We start from the raw sequence: 20,241 nt of genomic DNA, 5'->3' as shown, positions 1-20,241 counted from the left end.
TATTTCAAGACATTTCAATAATTTCACTGTGCCTATTCAGCCTCATACGTCTTGCCAAGGGAGTCAAGCAACTTATAGAACTTGCTAAATTACTAAAAATCTACTAATAAACATAATAATGATAATAATGAAAGAACTTAGTATCACAATATCTAACAAAAGAATTTAACAACACAATATCTAAAAAATGTAACAAGACCTGACCACAAAATAGTAGCTAGTTATTGTTAAACTGCAGTACGGGCTGTACAGGGAGGTAAAAAAAAAATTTATCACTGCTCCATAATCTGGAGGTGTACATCAATGAAAATCTATCTATTGGTAAAGATGTCATCAAAATCAGTCAATTCATTCTCGAGTTATAAGTGAACATCGAAAACAGACTATGCTTTATACTATATACAGTAGATAAGTTGTAGTTGTTCATATCAAGTAGTGTGATTTCAATACACAGTTAATGAATGCTGTGCTAATTGTGACTATAGCTGTGAGTGAAAATAATAAGAGTAAAACTGTGATTGAGAACAGATCAAAGTAAACAAGTGTTCATCTTATGAAAGTTAACGTGCACTTTTTTAAAACTTCTGAAAAAGGAGCAAAAAGGACAGGGTGAAAGTAGGATAAAATTAATGTGATTAGGAACTGTAGGAAGTCATTAATGATAGAGAAGAGTTAAGGATCAGTAAGAAAGGGATGAAAGCAAGATAAAGTGAAATAGCAGACAGACAAACGAGAATGAGTGGTAATGAAGCTAGTATGAAAGATGTAAAAATTTTAATTATGAGAATCAAACCTTTTTAATTTAATTATTTTAATTCAAAATAATAATGAGAATTGATGAGAATGAGGAATGAATGAAGATGGGTGTGTGTGTGTGAAAGAGAGAATAGTTAAAGAGAAGGAAGGTGCCACTGAAAGATGCCTGATGGTAGCAGAAGGGATCTTTCAGTGGCATCAAGAGAGAGAGAGAGAAAGAGAGAGAGAGTAATGATGAGTGGAAACTATAGTCTGAAGTATATTCAACCAGAGTGATTGTTGAAGGTGTGCCTGAGAGGGTAGACAATAAGAAGACAGAGAGCAGAATCTCCATGAAGGCTAGTTTAATATCATTTACTATCTCTGTAGAGAAGTTCATGTGGGATTGTAAGCTGTTGCTTTTAGTTTAAAAGAGTAGAAAACTAGCCTTCTTGGTTATTCTGCTCTCTTTTCAGCTCTCCTTCTGGTGTACTGACTACCTCTATTTATTGCAAAAACTGACCTTCTGTGGCTGCTATATATAACAAGATTCAGTGCATCATCTGTCTCAAAAAATAGGCATTATCAAATCCTTGCTAAATTGGGCTTATACTGTGTGCTTCAATTCTCATGATCTCAAATTTGAACTGAACAACACATTACAGCACATATTTGGCTGCTACAAGCTTGCTCTAGCCTCCAGAAATAGTATAGAGAGTTCTAATTATTATGTTTCTGGTATCTCCAAACTGATGTTGAAGACCCTCAGGAAATACAATCTTGTATTCGGTGGCTGCTATATATAACAAGATTCAGTGCATCATCTGTCTCAAAAAATAGGCATTATCAAATCCTTGCTAAATTGAGTTTACACTGTATGCTTCAATCCTCATGATCTCAAATTTGAATTGAACAACACATTACAGCACATATTTGGCTGCTACAAGCTTGCTCTAGCCTCCAGAAATAGTATAGAGAGTTCTAATTATTATGTTTCTGGTATCTCCAAACTGCTGTTGAAGACCCTCAGGAAATACAATCTTGTATTCATGTTTTTTTTTTTATTCTGTCAACAAACTCTTCTCTTGATTAGCTTCCACCAAGGACAAACAACCCCCCCCCCCCCACACACACACACCGATTCTCATATAGAGATGACAGGATTTTCCCTCCCAGAAACTAGGGGTTTTTCATCCTGCAAAACAGGCAAAGCAGCTAGAAGATCATAAGTAATTTACAAACATAATACATTAGCCTCATAGCCTCAGTTTCTTTGTCTAATTAAAATCAACCTTTCCCTCCATGATATGTACTTAGTTCTCTGTGATTGTCATCTCTTTTACTTGGGACAGATGGAATTGTTGAGAAAAGACTACAAGAAGACCAATTATATATATCACCTATAATAAGCCTGTGTCTGGTTTAGCACAACATGAAATCAATACTGACCACAGAATCTTCTAGTTATCTACTTCATCACTGCCACTACAAATTTAAATATGCGTTCAAGAAGCATGCTGAAGCATTACTCCACCACCCATTGAATCATAATGACTACCTCTCCTTACCTAAAATTTGGGAACATCTAATTTTTATCAGTCATAAGTAGTATCAATTTTTTTTTAATGACATCTTGCTATCTGCTGTACTGTACCAAATTATACTATACATACAATCCACTGAATTAGAAACTTTTATTTAATATTGTGTTGGTCCTCCTTTAGTGACCACCAATGCTGATCCTCTTCAATTCTCTGCACACATTTTGATGAGATATGGGTCAGGAACAGCCTTCATTAAATGCTTTAGTCAGCTGCTGCACAGAGGAAGTTATATTTGTCTGTACAAGCCTTCTCAGACAATGGCAATCTTGTTCCTGACAGACCACAATTATGCCTTTTAGATAAGCAATGTGGGTTATTTTTTCACTGATTAAGCACTTGGGATATCTCTTTGGAGAAACTAGACAGTTTTCAAAATTATGACTCCTGTCAGACAGGCATCTGCAATAAGTCCTTTATCGAACTCCAAAATATCCTTTGTTTTTCCCATTGTGATCAACACTTTCTACATCTATATCTCCTCCGAGATTTTTATTTAATAAGGTTATAACACCTTATGGTAACTTGTTTTGGTAAAATACTTACAAGCTCTGCATTACTAAATCTTGGTATTTCTAGCCTAGCTCCCACTGATGAGACCTCAATAAAGGTCGAAACCGGTCTGGGTAGTGGCCCCTTGTCTTTAATACAAAACATCATACATCCCCTTCTTGGAGATGTGTTTTGGCATTAAGGGTAAATATTAAGATTAGTGATCAGAGCTTGCTCCACTTTTACCACGAGTTGCCTTGGTCTTGCACTACCTGTGGGATCAGCTAGTCTTGCATAAATTGCAGGTGCAAACTTGACATTTTGTCTGTTTGCTTACTTGGAAAAAATGGAGTAAAACCAGGTTTAGAATTGCTAGGTATCTTTAACATAACTATTGACAATCACTAACCAGTAGCAATCTTAAATAGTTGCCTAGAACACATGATGATACACACTTATTCAGCATATACGCAAAACCAAGTATTTTGCGTATATGCTGAATAAGTGACATTTATGTACCATTGAACAAAGGTTTCCAACTCAGTGGCCGGCATGCATAGTATGCAGCTTGAATCACTTGGAAATCCATTCTTATTGTTCTACAATGTTTTGATTATCAATGCACTGAAGATAATCTGTTAGATTCAAGTCAAAAAAATTGTTAAGTTTTTATTGATTTCTTTTGTATATGTATTTGAGTAATCACATTCATTATATCTTAAGTGTCACTAAAGATATGACTAAGGAAAATGCAAGGGGATTCTTGAATTACTTAGGAATAACTATTATACAGATCATGTGATGTTATTAAATCCAGCACATACAGGACATGTGCTGAATTTATAATATTTCATATGATGTAACAAAAGTCAAGTCACCAGTGGTAGGAGAGATCATGTAGTTTTTACACAGAAGGTGGCAAGGCAAATGAAAACTTCACTGAAATAAAATAAATATGTGGAACTATATAACAGGAAATTATGAAAAACTAAGGAAACAAATTGATAACATAACAGGTCATGTTAAACTGAAGATAGAAAGGGAAATTAGTACTGACCAGGATTTAGGTAAAGATCATTTACTGATGGCAATGTCAGATTTCATTCCTAAGGTGAAGAGGATAAATACAATAAAAAAGAAATGGATGAATCATGAATTTATGAATGGCTACAGAGCATTTGACTGAATTACAGAGGTAATATAAAGAACACGATACACATCAGCAACATGAAGAGTATAAAGCATAGGCTAGAAAGGTCACAAGTACAATGAGGAAAGAGAAATTGGCACATGAAAGGAGACTAGCTGAAAACATACTTCTCCTTTATGTATCTATTAAAAGAAAATATAAGCATGGAAGACTGAATTTCAGTTGCTATAGATAACACATGGGTCATATCTGCTTAAGGTATAGTAGTAATGTTCAGTGAACATTTTGGTTTTGCAATTTGATGTTATAGTTTAATCAAACCAATTCATTGTATATATTTCATGTAAAGTAAATCAAAACAAAATGGTAGCATACCTCTTTTTACTAAGGCATCATGCTTGTTAATATCAAACAAGGATTCAAAAGTTTCCTATTAAAGAAAAATTTGGAGTTCATCCTTTTTAGCATTTCTTAATTTCATATTAAGAAAGCATATTCAATACATTATTATTTTTGTTTATCATCAGTTTTTAAATAAGATCATTGAGTTACCAACTTATAAATTCATTAATATTCATTAACGATATAGGGAAGGATCTAAGTGGAACAATTCATTTGTTCGCTGATGATGCAAAGTTGGGTAGGGCAATAGTGAATGCAGAAGATGTCAAAGTCTTGCAGGATGACTTAGATAGATTGGAGTTCTGGGCTAAGGAGAATGGATGTCAATTTAATGTGACAAAATGTAAGGTTATGCATTTTGGGGTGAAAAGATTAGCAGCAGTATACCACATTGGTGGAACTGTACTCCAAGAGATTGATGAGGCCAGGGACTTGGGAGTGTTGGTGGATAGGGAGATGAAGTTTAGGGGGCACATTGCAAAAGTAGCTAAATCAGCTCATCAACTCACTTGGTTGTTGAAAAATACCTTGACGAGCAGAGACAAGCAAGTTATTGTACCTCTGTACCGAGCCTTGATAAGACCTCATCTCGACTACTGTGCCCAGATTTGGTCACCTCGGTTCCTTCTTGATGGGGGAGGAGGTGGAGAGGATCCAGAGGCGAGTGACTAAGATGATAACAGGTCTATGGAATGAACCATATGAGAACAGGTTGAAGATTTGTGGGTTGCAGAAACTAGTTGATAGGCGGAGGAGGGGAGATATGATTGAGACATTCAAATTGCTAAAGGGATTCTATAGGATTAATTCAGAGGATATTTTTGAGATCAGGACTGGTGGTGGGAGAACTAGGGGACACCTATGGAAGCTGGGCAAGAGTGTGGTTAGCAGGGGTGTTAGAGCTGGGTTCTTTATTTTTAGAGTGGTAAATGAGTGGAATAAGCTGCCAGAATCTGTTGTGGGTGCTATGACGGTGAATGAGTTCAAGACAAGGTATGATAGATACTGTGAGAATGTAATCGCATAGTTGTGTGGACATGATGTTTAGGGCCTCCCTCGATGAGTCCAAGGACTCCTGGAGTCGCCCAAAATAATAATAATAATAATAATAATAATAATAAAATAACATCTATGTAAGTAACAAAAGTAAGTCAAGCTCACATATAATTAGCAAAGAAATAGAATGCAAATAGAGTATTAGATACATTATCACTACTGTTGTTATTTCTTGACTTCCAAGCAATCAAAACAATGATGCAGGAAACTATTTTCAATATCAAATAGGTTATTTAAGAACATCTTAAATTCATCACTCTGCACTTTCACTCTCACTCTTTCTAAGGCAACTTTCCAGTTAGTTGCCATTCTTCATATAAAAGGGAAATGAAAGCAAGGGATAACCCAGTGATTTCATAGCTTTCCTTCTCTTTCTTTCTCTTCTTCAACCTTTTGGAAAATCTTGCCAGTACCCATTCTGTAAATTCTTAATCATATTATATCTTTTCCTCCAATTTACTACTGATTACATTAGCTATCTTCATAAGCAATGAGAAGGATATCCTCCAGCTAGATAATTTTTTCAGATTTCTTCACTACCATGAAATCTATAAAATCAAATCTCTATTTGATAGCTCAGACAGAGTGTGATCAGTCTTATAACGAATCACCACATTCATGTTTCCAGTATTCAATTCACTATTTTTTATATTTTTTTATGTAACCCTTTCATAAAACTTATCATAAATTTAGCACTGTGGATAGGCTATGGTTAAACAATCTGGTTCCCTGCTCTAGAGAATATGATGCTCTACCAATAAACAAGTTGGTGGTCATACTCTGAGCAATGAAATTCATCTATCACCTAAAGAAATTTATAAACATCAATGCCTACAGTGAGATGTGAATCTGCAGAATGCAGAGTGAAGAGAGGCAACGCTATCCACTTGACCAACTAGAACAGCAATCTTGTCAAACATCCAGAAACTACTCACCATTGCGTGTAGAAAGACTTATGTGTTTGTCATACATGTTGATTAATTTTGACAATATATATTAGAACAAAGACTGATAAGTAAATAATTAATTTATTGACTTATTGCTTAAATATCAGCAATGTCATGAACACATAAGATGGTTCCTTGTCATTCTCAGTTTATAGAAAATCCACACAAACAGGGAGATATTTACACAAACAATCACACCATCACCCAGCTCATTCCAACAGTATGGTATCCTAAAAATGCTAACCCACAGAGCAAGAGAAATTTGTTCCAATGACAATGCTCTTACTATGAACTCACTCACTTATGCCCCACCTTCTTAGTCAATGGCTATAATCCCCATAAGATAGACAAAATACTCAATGCTCCCCATAAATAACCCCCACTGTCCACCATGGAGAACTACGTCACCATCCCATACATTAAAGGCACATTGGAAAAGATATCTAGAGTGCTCAATAAACATCAACTATGCACTGTATTTAGACCATATGTCAAATTGGCTACTCTCATCCACTCACTCAATGACAGCATCTCTCCCTTATCACATCCAGGAGTCTACAAGGTACCCTGTTCATGTGATCAAGCTCACTACAGTCAAAGAACGTAAAGTAAAGGAAGAACTGTGGACATCTGCCCCAGTGATATTAGCTTGCTCCACCTTTGCAATGAGTTGTCCAGGTGTTGTACTACCTTACCCCAATCCTAAAGATACTTTCAGGTGCAAACTTTGTTTGCTCACACTTGGATAAAGGATTAAACTAAATTTATTATAGTCTAACCAAGTGAAAAATAAACTTTCAACATCTTTCTCTAAATCCAGAGTAATTTAATAAAAAAGGTGGCACACCGTTTGGCAACTCCTATAGGTAGAGATGACCTTGCTAATGCTTCTGCCTGGTATCTCCACTTGGGCCTGGCTCCTACTGAAGAGACCTCAATAAAGGTCAAAACTAGTCTGGGTAGTGGCCCTTCCCTTAATGCATAACATTATACATATCCGAAAGGAGATGTGTTTTGCATTATGGGAGAAACTGAGATAGGAGTGATGTTAGCTTGCTCCACCTTTGCAACGAGTTGCACAGGTGTTGTACTACCTTACCCCAGTCCTGAAGATACTTTCAGGTGCAAACTTTGTTTGCTCACACTTGGATAAAGGATTAAACTAAATTTATTATAGTCTAACCAAGTGAAAAATAAACTTTCAACGACTTTACTGGAAGTTTATTTTGCACCTGATTAGACTATATAATAAATTTAGTTTAATCCTTTACCCAAGTGTAAGCAAACAAAGTTTGTGCCTGAAAATATCTTCAGGACTGAGGTAAGGTGGTACATCTCTTGGCAACTCGGAGCAAGCTCTCATCACTCCTTGTCTCAGTATCTCCCATAATGCAAAGTACATCTCCTTGCAGACATGTATACTGCTATGCATTAAGGGAAGGGGCCACTACCAAGACTGGTTTTGACCTTTACTGAAATCTCATCAGTGGGAGGCAAACCTAGAGTGGTGATACTAAGGCAGAAGCAATGGAGAGGTCATATTTACCTATACGAGTTGCCAACTGGTGTGCCACCTTATTATTAAAATACTCTGGATTTAGAGAAAGATGTTGGAAGTTTATTTTGCACTTGGTTAGACTATAATAAATTGAGTTTAATTCTTTATCCAAGTGTAAGCAAACAAAGTTTGCACCTGAAAATATCCTCATGACCTCTCCATTGCTTCTGCCTTAGTATCACCACTCTAGGGCTGCCTCCCAGTGACGAGACCTCAATAAAGTTCGAAACAGTCTGGGTAGTGGCCCTTCCCTTAATGCATAGCAGTATACATGTCCGCAAGGAGATGTGTTTTGCATTATGGGAGATACTGAGACAAGGAGTGATGACAGCTTGGTCCACCTTTGCTCCGAGTTGCCAAGAGATGTACCACCTTACCTTAGTATCACCACTCTAGGTCTGCCTCCCACTGATGAGACTTCAATAAAGGTCAAAACCGGTCTGGGGTGGCCCTTCCCTTAATGCATAGCAGTATACATGTGCAGAGATGTGCTTTGCATTATGGGAGATACTGAGACAAGGAGTGATGAGAGCTTGGTCCAACTTTGCTCCGAGTTGCCAAGAGATGTACCACCTTACCTCAGTCCTGAAGATATTTTCAGGCGGAAACTTTGTTTGCTTACACTTGGATAAAAGATTAAACTAAATTTATTATTGAATGACTTTACATTTACTGACATTGAACTGACACCCATTTTCCCATGCCCACAATTCCAGCCTATTCAAATCATTCTGCAAATACTGCATATCAGCAGCATTTCTGATTACCCTACCTATCTTTGCATCATCAGCAAATAGTTGTATGTTGCTTGTCACATCCTTCCCAATATCATTAATGTACAGATTGAATAACAGTGGCGATCAAGCACTGATCCTTGTGGTACACCACTTGCTACCTTGCAGACTCAGATCCCCTGTATACCACTTTTTGATATCTGTCAGTCAGCCATCCTCTTATCCATGCTAATATTCTATAACCCAAACCCATTTTCTCCAATTTATACAACAGTCTACCATGATGTATTCTGTCAAAAGCCTTAGCAAAATCCAAAAGCATCATGGTGTATCCATTTCCCTTGTCTATTTCAATGGAACATTGTTATAGAATGTGAGCAAGTTGCTAAAACACAACATTCCCTTAGTAAATCCATGTTGTTCATTGCAAAGTAGAGATTCACTGTCAACCCATTTCTGAATGCGAGCCTTAACCAATTTTTCCAAAATCTTTACCACCACTCCTGAGATACTAATTGGTCGATAGTTGGATACATCGGTCTTTGCGCCACCCTTGTGCAATGGGATTAACATACATTCTTTCATTCCTGTGGAATCTTCCCTGTTCTGAGACTCATATTAAACAGCCTGGTAAAAGGAATGACCAGTTCAGCTGAACACTCTTTTAGCGCATGTGCTGATATCCCATCAGTCCCTATTGATGAATTCTTATTCAATTTTTGCAATAGCTCTAATACCTTGTCCTCATACATCTGTGTTCTTCATCTAGTGAAGAGGTAGCAGTGAGCTCAATGTTGCATACACCAAGTTGATAGCTTTTAACAAAATGGGCACTCATTAACTGAACGACCTCTTCTGCATCTTTAACCCTCATGCCATCTGGATTTAGAAGAGTTATTCTTTCATGTTCATTCTTTCTGTTACTTGCAGCATATCGATAGAATTCTTGTGGGTTGTCTTTAGCATGCAGAGCCAGTTTATTTTCCTACTCAGACTTTGCTTTCTGTACAACAGTTGTGACTATTCTAGCCTGATGCTTATAACATTCATAATGGATGAACGTTGTGGAAGGAATACCTTATGCACATGGTATTCCTTCCACATCGTCCTTTTCTTACGAATATCTTGCTTAATAAGATTACGCATCCATTTGACTCCTACCCTATTTATTCTTCAAACTCTCGAGACACATTCTGATATCGCATCATTTAAGTATTGTTTAAATGGTTCCTATGCACTGTTGATATTCTTCCCATCTAGCAACAGATCCCATTTCTGTATATACTGAATTCAGTATATACCTCATCTGGTCATAATTTCCTGCTTTGTAGTTCAGCATGTAATCTTTTCTGAATAGAACATTCATAAACTTAGTCACTTCCCATGTGAGTACTGCATGATCACTGTCACCAACTGGAGGCAGAATAGTTATCTTTAAATGAAATGCCTTCTGACACTATAATCAAATCTAACACTCTTTCTCCTCGAGTTCCTTCTGTCACATGCTGCTTGAGGGAGGTGTCCAGCAACAGCTCAATAAATGCATTTTCGTTCTTCTCATGAGATTCTACTGTTACCCAGTCAATATTTGAATAATTGAAGTCTTCCATTATGATTACTCTTTTCACGCTCATCTTTTCTATTTGGTGATGCATTTCTTCATCACTAGTAACCGATCCACCAGGTCTGTAATAACACCCTACTATGTAATTGATCTTGTTAGATTCCACCTCACGCCAGATGGCTTCAAACTCACTGTCACATGAAATATAGTTAGTAGTAGTAGTACTACTACAATCATAGGTCTCAACTCTAACTGGATTCAAGTCATCCGATATCATTAGCAGCATGCCCCCCCCCCCTCCTATCCTTCCTAAAAATACTGTACCCTTGACATTCGATACCAGTTAGCAGGTCTGATTCTAATAGCTAGGTCTCACTAATACCTACAATCTGAGGTCGTAAAATATTGACTAAGGCAACAAATTCTACCCCTTTGTTTCTGATACTCCTAGCATTCATGTAGAGATATAATAATCAGCCTGTTTGTTCTTTTGTATAGTCTTGCCTGCAGTCTGCCTGACACAGCTGGACAACTTGCAGATCTCTATATTTTTCTAATGCCTTATACTAGACATCTTTGCACACGTTTGATGAGTCCGAACTAGACAAACACAAAGCTGAAATCATTCTCTCCTTGTCAACATTTCCATCACAAGTCTATTTCTGTCATTAACACAGTTATATAACATTGTCGCTCTTACGCTCACATTCACACCATTCCTCCCTTTATAATTTAGTTTCCCTGACTCTCTGTGTTAGGTCTCATGCCAGTTAATAGTTTTTCTAGACTTCTGATACAAAATGCATCCAGATAACAAATGATATACTTAGAAAAGTTAAAGATGGAAACCTAAACTTATGTGAACTTAAACTTACTTTGGCTTATGCATTATATGATATGCAAGTGAAAATTTTACAGCTAATAAATTAATTTCACATAAGTTTCAAGTTTCCATCTTTAATTTTTCTAAATAACATATTATATTTATTATTTAGTAGACTCTTAACTGTTTTAGTCACCAACACAAAATGGTTATGCTATTAAGTCAACATAGAACTTCTCTAGTTCTGCTGTCTTCTGTTACATTGATACTTTTTGTTATTATTATTATTTTGAACCTTCCGTAAGTCATAAGACATTGCAGGAAACCGATATCTTAGACAACACAAAATGTATCATACCACTCCTTAAGTTCATTTTCCCTTCTATACATTCATCACCCTATCAAATAATGAATTGCATGGTGCAACCATGCACCACTCAAAAAAGTCACTTTTCATCCTTCTACTCACCACCTCCTTTCACAAATTTGGGATGGCCTCCTATCCTTGTTCTTTTCTTTGTTGTACTATATGAAAATCTTCTCAGTGTCATTCCTGTAAATAATTCTTAAAGCTGATGGTGCATATCTTCATTTATGCTGAACAGTAGCTTGTTCCAGTAGTGCTGACCTTTACTTCTTCACACCGGCTCAATGAAGAAAACTGTAGGGTTGTTGTCGTTTAACTGAGCGATGCTCCAGCTGGTAAATTTCATCATGTTGCACCATCATTTTGATTTGGTTCAAGCCAATACAGAATATAATTTGGTAGCAAAGTCTGCATGGTTAGCTGAGTGGTTATGCACTTCACAACCACATGCCTGGGAAAGGAGCATCCTGGGTTCGATTCCTGTCACTGATGTGAGGAGCTTAGTATCTTTCTCAGACATGGCCAAGTTAGCCGGTCTTGGATGTGGACTGCAGGGTTTTTCTTCCCAGTTTATCTGGGGTTTTTCCCCCAAGCAGGCAAACCAGCCTTGAGAATTCAATGCCTCTACAGACATAGGATACACTGAAAGGCATAGGGCTAACCACCTTATCCTTGTGTATGGTTGAATAGAAAAATCCTCGACACCACAAGTAAAAGAAGGAAAAAGGAAGAAGAAGAAGAAGTCCAAAACTGCAAACTCATCCTTCTTCATTCAGTATATATGTCAGTGGTCTCCAAAGTGTGGTACGCATACCCCAGGGGGGTAGGCGAGTCGATACATGGGGGGTACGTCAAAAAAAATTTTATATTGATAGGAAAAAAATTAAGTAATTAATTAAAGATAAAGAATATTACTTTATTTCATCAATTAAATATATATCTAATATAGACAAAGACATTATAAAGATCCTGTAAACTTAAATTTGCAAGTAGCGCACATTGGGCGACTTTGCACACATAATCGTCCGTGGCAAAGCTGTCATATTTTTTTAAAACCAGGAAGTAAATCTCTTACTTCTTATCATTGCCATTGTTTATAGAGCATCCTAGTGCTGACAAGCCCAACTAGAGAAGGAAAATTGCTTAGTTATCCTGCTATCTACAGATGATGCCACAGTTGTATTAATTATTTGACTATTAGTAGTAAGTTTAACGATTTTTTAGTATATATTGTTTCTGTGCAATTCCAACGCCTTTTTGTGCTTACTTTTACGTTTACACTAGAAATAGTGAAATAATATTATCAAAATTGCTTATATTTTTTAAAAAGTGTTTGATATTATCAATAGTAAATGAATTATATTTAAATTTTACAAATTAACCCTCACAAAATGGATAAATGGTTAAAAAAATTTCCTCCAAAGAAACTCTCTCAATCAATTGGGAGTACATGCTATTTATTTTTTCTGTCTTGGGGTATGTGATCAAAAAAGTTTGGAGACCACTGATCTATGTGAATACCAACTAACAGAGTAGACTGCCTGTCAGTCCTATGTAGTGTAGACCACATGAAGGTGGAGAACTGGACATTAGGTCAGAAGTTCAGTTATTTCTTGGCATTCTTTAAAGGGTTGGTGGAGATTTACTACCACTTATTTAGCTTTGACCATTAAGTTGCACTGGATAAAGGAAAACAGCTTATTAAATGTGCAATTAAATCAGCTTCTTTTATCTGTTTTCATAAATACTTACCCAATCTCCTTTCTTCTGGCTAAGAGGTCAGCAAGATTGTGGTTGCAAGTTATACTACTATTATCATTCTGAAACTTTTTGGTAATAGATAAGGCAGAACATTAAAAGAAACCCAGACTCGGTGGATGTGATTCAAATCAAAGTGTCTGTAAAATGAGCCTCTGCAGATGCCCAAAACTTTTGAAAATTTGGTAAAGGTTAATTCTGCATTTTAACAATAGAGTGCCAGTGTCACAAGAAAAATGTAATTATAGAGTACATGTTAAAAACTCGAGATGTGGTATCATTGCATAAACTCCTGTGGAGTTAGGTCATTCTGGAAAATATTTTATCCAGTATTTCATCACAAACAAAGATGCCAAATAGAAACCATTTTTTTATTTTGACTAGTTTTGTTAAATGAACTGTTTCACTTCATTAGGAAATAACGTGAATAAAATAAGAAAACTAGAAAGCAAGTAAAAAACAGTTAATATCTCTAGTGAAAATATTTGAACTCATTTAAACAACAGAAAGTATGCCTTTGCTATTACACTGGCTGTTGGTTCGTGGGTTGCTGTATATGCTACTGGTAGATATGAGTGTGTCGTGATGGATTAACAAAAACCAAACTTGATGTAAAATCATTCCATGTTTTTTGTTATACTGTAGAGGATACCTCATCATTTCAGCTGATTCTCTGAATGATCTTGAATAAAAACAGTAATCTATGTTGAGCATTTTAGTTTGTTGCCATTCTACTTGATGTTTCTGTTTCTGTTATATGTACTGCTAGACCTGATTTGTGCTTTCTTTCATTGTCAACAAATTTCATTGCCAGATCTGCCTGTCTGTCCTATGTAGTGTAGACCACAATATGCAACAGATTTTGCAAATACCTTTTTCAAGTGGTGGATGTGGAGGTTTAAGGTGATCAGAGATTTTGTTGATTACGTAGACCTTCAAGGTCTGTTGGCGAAGCAAACTTGCTAGTTTATCTGAGACTGATTGCGTGTATAGATATATATATATGTGTGTGTGTGTGTGTGAGAATTACTGCTCCTTCATAGTCTTGGTTTGTTTGTTTTTTCTTCTGATTGTTTTGGAAGTTGAAATAGAATTGTTTTGACTAATGTTCTCTTATAGCAGTTTTTTTTGGAAGGACTGAACTAAGATACTGTAGGCTCTACTGCACAAGGGATGGATGATATCTATTTTTTGTGCTGGGTAGTGATGAGAAGTTCCATGTAGATAACATTCTGTGTTAGTTGGTTTCCTATAGACTTCATGTAAATCTTAGTCCAGTACTGCTATCCATGAGCTTTCATCATACTGAAAGAAGGAAAGATGAGCACAGTTCAAAGCACCTTGGTAACTTAATAGTGAGTTATGCTAACTGCAGAATGAATCATGCATATGATGCAACCAACCCTTAACTTTTATATCCACTCAATGTGCTAACTACTGTAGTTACAACAAAGTAGCTCAATTTGTTCATAAAAATAAATCAAACATATAAGCACATAAGCACATGCTCACACTTAGGGATTTTGAAGCTCTATTTCTTTCTACTAACAATTGTTTCCATGCCCATTACATAAAAATTTCATAATTTTTCAAAAATTTTAACTGCAATATGATTTCTTTTATTTAGTTAAGATGTGTGTCTTCAGCTTAATATAGTTTGCTTAGTAATGATTCTATTTAGCACTGTTTTTATGTTGATTCTAATTTTTCAATTTCATTTTGTGAAATGGATCATCATCACTAAATTCCTGACATGCACCCTCAAGGGATATACAGGATATTATGATAGTGCTACATGAAGAACTTACATCATTACTAACTTCCTATCAACAATTTTCCTCCAAATCAATCTTATCTGTCAAGACTCCAACATTATCAGATCTTATATTTCTGTCTTCTAAGGCACTTTTTACTGTATAAACCCACCTATATCTTGGTCTTCCTCTGGGTTTTTTTCCTGCTAACCTGGCAGAGAACACTTGATTTTCTAATCTTTCCTCTCCCATTCTGTTTAAGTGACCATACACCTGAGATTAGCTATGCTAACACATTCCTGGATGTAACAATGTCAAGTTCTTTCCTAATATCTTTGTTTTAGATGATATTGCCATTGATGCCATCTTTTCATGCCCTAATCTTTCACAGGACTTTCATATCTGTGGTCTCTAGTGTCTTTGGTCGAATATTTTATTTCTGACCAGCTCTCAGATCCATAAGTTAAAAATGGTTTGAACGCTGTCTTGTATAACTAATTTAGTGATTTGACTAATTTCTCTCTTATTCCATATAAATGCATTCAGTTGACTTCCTACCATACCAGCTTTGTTGATTCTGTTGTCTATTTCCATATTTAATTTACTATCTTCACTAAAAATTGTGCCTAAGTAGCTGAAATGTTTTACTTGTTCCATAGGTTCTCCGTTCACGATGCAGTTAATATTTTCAATGGTTCTGCCTATTTTCATCGTCTTTGTCTTGTTATTGCTGATTTGCATACCAACTCTCAACTTTATTACAACGGTTATTCAATTTAGTCAGAGAATCTTGCAGGCTTGTACTGGATTTATTTAGAAGTATAACATCATCTGCATAAAGTAAAGAACTGAGATTAACATCTCCAATTTTGATATCGGGTTTAATACTACTTTCCTTCATAATATAATCCATATAGATAATGAATAACAGAGGGGATAATGTACATCCTTGTCTGACACCAGATTTAACATCAAACCATCTTCCTGTACTTCCTTCAATTCTAACTGCTGCCTTACAACTCAAATAAAGACTAAGTATTGCTTGATATAATGCCCCATTGACATCATATAACTGTAGCATATTGAATAGCTTCTCTCTTGGCACCTTGTCATTTGGCATCTTGGCACTGCCTTTTGCAGGTTTACAAAACTTAAATACAGATCTTTGTAATATTCCCACATTTTCTCAACTATTTGTCATGAAACTCTGATCCTGGCAGTCTATCTGGCCTCAATTCAGCTCGTTCTTCACCAAGCTTTCCTTTAACAATCCTTCCCAACCATTTTTCAAGTAGACTTGTATTAATCTTACCAGGAACACTCAGTAGGGAAATATGTCTGTAATTCTCATATTCAGTTTTATTTCCTTTTTTGTATATGGATACTATGAGGGCTCTATTCCAATCATCTGGAATTCATCCCTATGTCCAGGCTTTCTGAACTAGCAGTGCAGTGCAACCATTGCAAGACTTTTATACCTTCATACTTGAGCATTTCTGGTCGAATATTATCTACTCCCGCTGTCTTTCCGCATTTCAGGCTTTTAATGGCTTTTTCTACTTCAAGTACAGATATGTATTTCTGACTGAATGTTGTTTAATGTTTTTTTAACACTGTGCTGTCGATGCTTGTTTAATTTAGCAATATTTCAAAGTAATTACACCATACATCAAGGATATTTTTTTTTCCAGTGTTCATGTCACCTTCATCATCTCTAATTCCTTTATAGCATTCTTTCCTCCATTTCTTGACTTTTTCAACAGCCTCCAAAATATTTTGCCACCTTCCTGATATTTATGTTCTATGTTCTTTCCAAAGTGCTTCCCATGGTTTCTGTTCAGCTAGTTTTATACAGTTTTTAGCTTTCTTACATTTGTCTCTGTATTCTCTAAGAGCACAAGCTGACTTATTTGCCAGGAACTTTTGATATACTTTCTTCTTTTCCTCCATTGCCTCTTTAACTTCCTGTGTCCACCATGGAGTTCTGATTTTTCTACCTTTGCAGACAATCTCATCACATGCCTCTCTAGCTGAATCAATCAATCAGTGTTTTCCTCAGGATTTGCCACTGAACCTCCAAAGTTTGGTTCCCGTTCTCAAACTCTTTCATTTTTTCTTGAATAATGTCTGTGATTTTTAGTTTACAGTTCACATCTGAGAGCGGCTCAACTTTTTTTCACTTTAAAATTTTCTTCTTCATCATCATCATCATCAAATTCCTGCCATCTACCCTCAAGGGATGTACAGAATATGATAGTACTACATGAAAAATTGACATCATTACTAACTTCCAATCTACAATTTTCCTCCAAATCAATCTGTTACTTGTCAAGACTCCAACATTATGAGATCTTATATTTCTATCTTCTAAGGCACTTTGTACTGTATCAATCCAACTATATCTTGGTCTTCCTCTGGGTCATTTTCCTGCCAACATGGCAGAGAACAGATTCGCTTTAAAACTTTCTTATATGTTATTCTTTTCAATATGAAATTCAATTTTATCCTGCTCAAGACTAAATAGTGATAACTTCCAATTTCAAATCCTCTGTGCACTCTTGTGTCCTGCACCATGGAGAAAACATCACTATCAACAATAACATAGTCAATGAGACCTTTCTTATTCCTTGCCTCTTCTCTCCATGTGAATTTGTGCACATTTTTATGTTGGAACATGGTGTTAGTTAATAACCAGTCCATGTCCTGAGCAGAAATCCAACAGATATTTGCCATTATTATTAGCTTTGCTCTTTTCTCCAAATTTTCCCAAAATATTTTTGTATGTCTCACAATCATTTCCTACTCTGCTATTTAGATCCCCAACAAGGACCAACTTTTCCTTTTTCATTGTGTCAGCTGCTTTTTCTAAAGCCTCAAAAAATTCCTTCACTTCTAGCTTAGTAGAACCTTCTGTGGGACCATAGGCACAACTTAGTCTCATTGTCTAGTTTCCCATTCTCATATTTGCCCACATTACTCTACTTGAGATTGCCTGCCATTCAAGAAGATTAGCCTCGCATTTTGTGTTGAATACTATGGCTACTTCTTTTCCTTGATTGCCATTGCCTGAATATAACATTTTGTATTTATTGCACAGAAAGATCTCACCAGTTTTTGTCTTTTTTGTTTCAGTCACCCCTATTATGTCGATCTGGTACTTATCTAATTCCTCAGCTAGCTCCATTTCTTTGCCATTCAGGCTTCTTATGTTAATAGTACCGATCTTTAACTCTGGTGATGTTGAGTTGGAATGTGTTTTCAGATTTGTACCAGTAGCTGACTTTTTGCTGTTCGCCCTGGTTCCCTGTCGAAAACAACGGGGGCCTTGTTTAACCTGGCAACGCCTCAGCCGGCATGAAATTTTTTCATGTTGTACCATCATCTTATATTTTGGTTTAACCAGTAAGAATACAATTTGGTTGGTTAAATCCCAAATTGCCAGTCCATCCTCGTTAGTTCAGTATCCAGGTAGATACTCAACAGGGTGCACCATGAGAAGGTGAGGATTAGACATTAGGTCAGAAGCCCTGGTCGGTTCTCCGCATTCCTTTAAAGGCTATGTGGAGGTCTCCTCTCAGCTATACGGCTTTGACCCTTAAGCACCCCTTAAAATTTTATTACATGTTCTTTTCAAAATGAAATTTAATTTTTCCCTGCCCAAGACTAAATAGTGATCACTTCCAATTTCAAATCCTTTGTACATTCCAGTGTCCTGCACCAGTGATAAATATCACTATCAACAATAACATAGTCACTGAGACTTTTCTTATTCCTTGCCTCTTCTCCATGTGACTTTATGCGCATGTTTATGTTGGAACATTTTGTTAGTAATAACCGGTCCATACTGGGAGCAAAAATCTAACAAGTATTTGCATTATTAGCTTTGCTCTTTTCTCTAAATTTTTCCAAAATATTTCTGTATGTCTGACAATCATTTCCTATACTTCTATTTAGATCTCCAAGAAGGACCAACTTTTCCTTTTTCATTGTGTCAGTTGCTTTCTATAAAGCTTCAAAAAATTTCTCCACTTCTACCTTTTGTCTTTTTTTTTTTGTTTTGGTCACCCGTATATCAATCTGGTACTTATCCAATTCTTCTGCTAGTTCCGTTTCTTTGTCATTCAGGATTCTTATGTTGATAGTACCAATCTTAACACACCAACTCAACATCACCAGAGTGATGTTGAGTTGGGGTGTGTTTCTGAATTTGTTCCAGTAGCTGACTTTTCACAATTTGCCTTGATTCCCTGCGAAAACAATGGGGCTAGTGTTTAACCAGGTGACACCACAGCCAGCATATAAAGCACAAGCCAGAAAAGACAGATATGATGCATAAAGCTAGATCAGACCAAAAAGAAACTGGCTGTGCAAGCTAAAGGCAATAGAGAAGGATTTTATCATTATGCCACAAGTAAAAGAAAGAATGAATATGGTAGAATTAACTTTATTGAATGTAGATGGTGCCTTTGTGTCAGAAGCTGATGAGACTGTTTAGTTAATGAATGTTCATTAATAAATAATAAATAGTTAATAAATAGTTATTTTCTTATCCATCTGTGTTCATATCATACCATGAAATCTATTACAACATGTCTGATGAACACATAAGCCTATCCATGCATATAATGAATGTTCACTTTGCTAAGATATATCAACCAGCGTATGTATCATGATGCACAGTGTATGATAAGTGGTATGTAATGTGAACAGGCCTCCTTGATATTTCTTTGGAGTTTGTAGTTACTAGCATAAAAATAATAATAATAACAATCAATTATATCAACATCTAATATAATTAATAATAATAATAATGAATCTGTTAATAATTAACATTATTAGCGATGTTCAGCAAATTACTATGTTGATATGATAGACACAACATTTTTTTTCATTTCTTTAAATGATAAAAACTTGTAAAAAAAAACAAAGAATTTACTTTATTTATTCGCTTACTTTTTGATTAGTATATTTTTGCAACAGAGCTTCTTTTCTAGATGGGTTATTTTCAGCCTGTAAAGAAATAAATGAAATACATAATAATAATAAAAACCTTAATGTGATATCCAGATTCAAATTAGTATGCCAAAATTAGCACCCAATTCTTTTATTTTCAGAAACAGTAAATATAGTTTTTTTTTAGCATACTGATATTAAAATGCTTATGGATCACTAAAAATGGTTGATATAATAAATATTTTAAATAAATGTTTTGAAGTTCATATTAGCATCATCACCAAATATCAATTAATCAAACAACACAGTTGACAGTGATGAGACATGCAGATATGTCACAGCACATC

General features: G+C 35.7%; 1 protein-coding gene across 2 annotated transcripts in view; it reads right to left on the bottom strand.

Moving 5' to 3' along the window:
• Window positions 1-20,241, bottom strand: part of v (Tryptophan 2,3-dioxygenase vermilion) — a 243,195-nt gene that overhangs the window by 56,557 nt on the left and 166,397 nt on the right. For both annotated transcript variants that reach the window (XR_016549167.1, XM_090401607.1), the window contains exons 10-11: window positions 19,895-19,951; window positions 4,354-4,408 (exon numbers count right to left, since the gene is read on the bottom strand). Coding sequence is in view for 1 of the 2 variants with exons in the window: in XM_090401607.1 (XP_090257733.1) it covers window positions 4,354-4,408; window positions 19,895-19,951 (112 nt within the window). In the remaining variant the exon portion in view is untranslated. The remainder of the gene's footprint in view (window positions 1-4,353; window positions 4,409-19,894; window positions 19,952-20,241) is intronic.

Source organism: Typopeltis vanoorti, chromosome 12 (assembly GCF_054136105.1).
Source record: "Typopeltis vanoorti isolate ZY-2024b chromosome 12, IOZ_Tvanoo_1.0, whole genome shotgun sequence".
NCBI classification, from domain to species: Eukaryota; Metazoa; Arthropoda; class Arachnida; order Uropygi; family Thelyphonidae; genus Typopeltis; species Typopeltis vanoorti.
The sequence above is the reverse complement of the archived record's forward strand: the minus strand, read 5'-3'. Positions and strand labels throughout refer to the sequence as shown.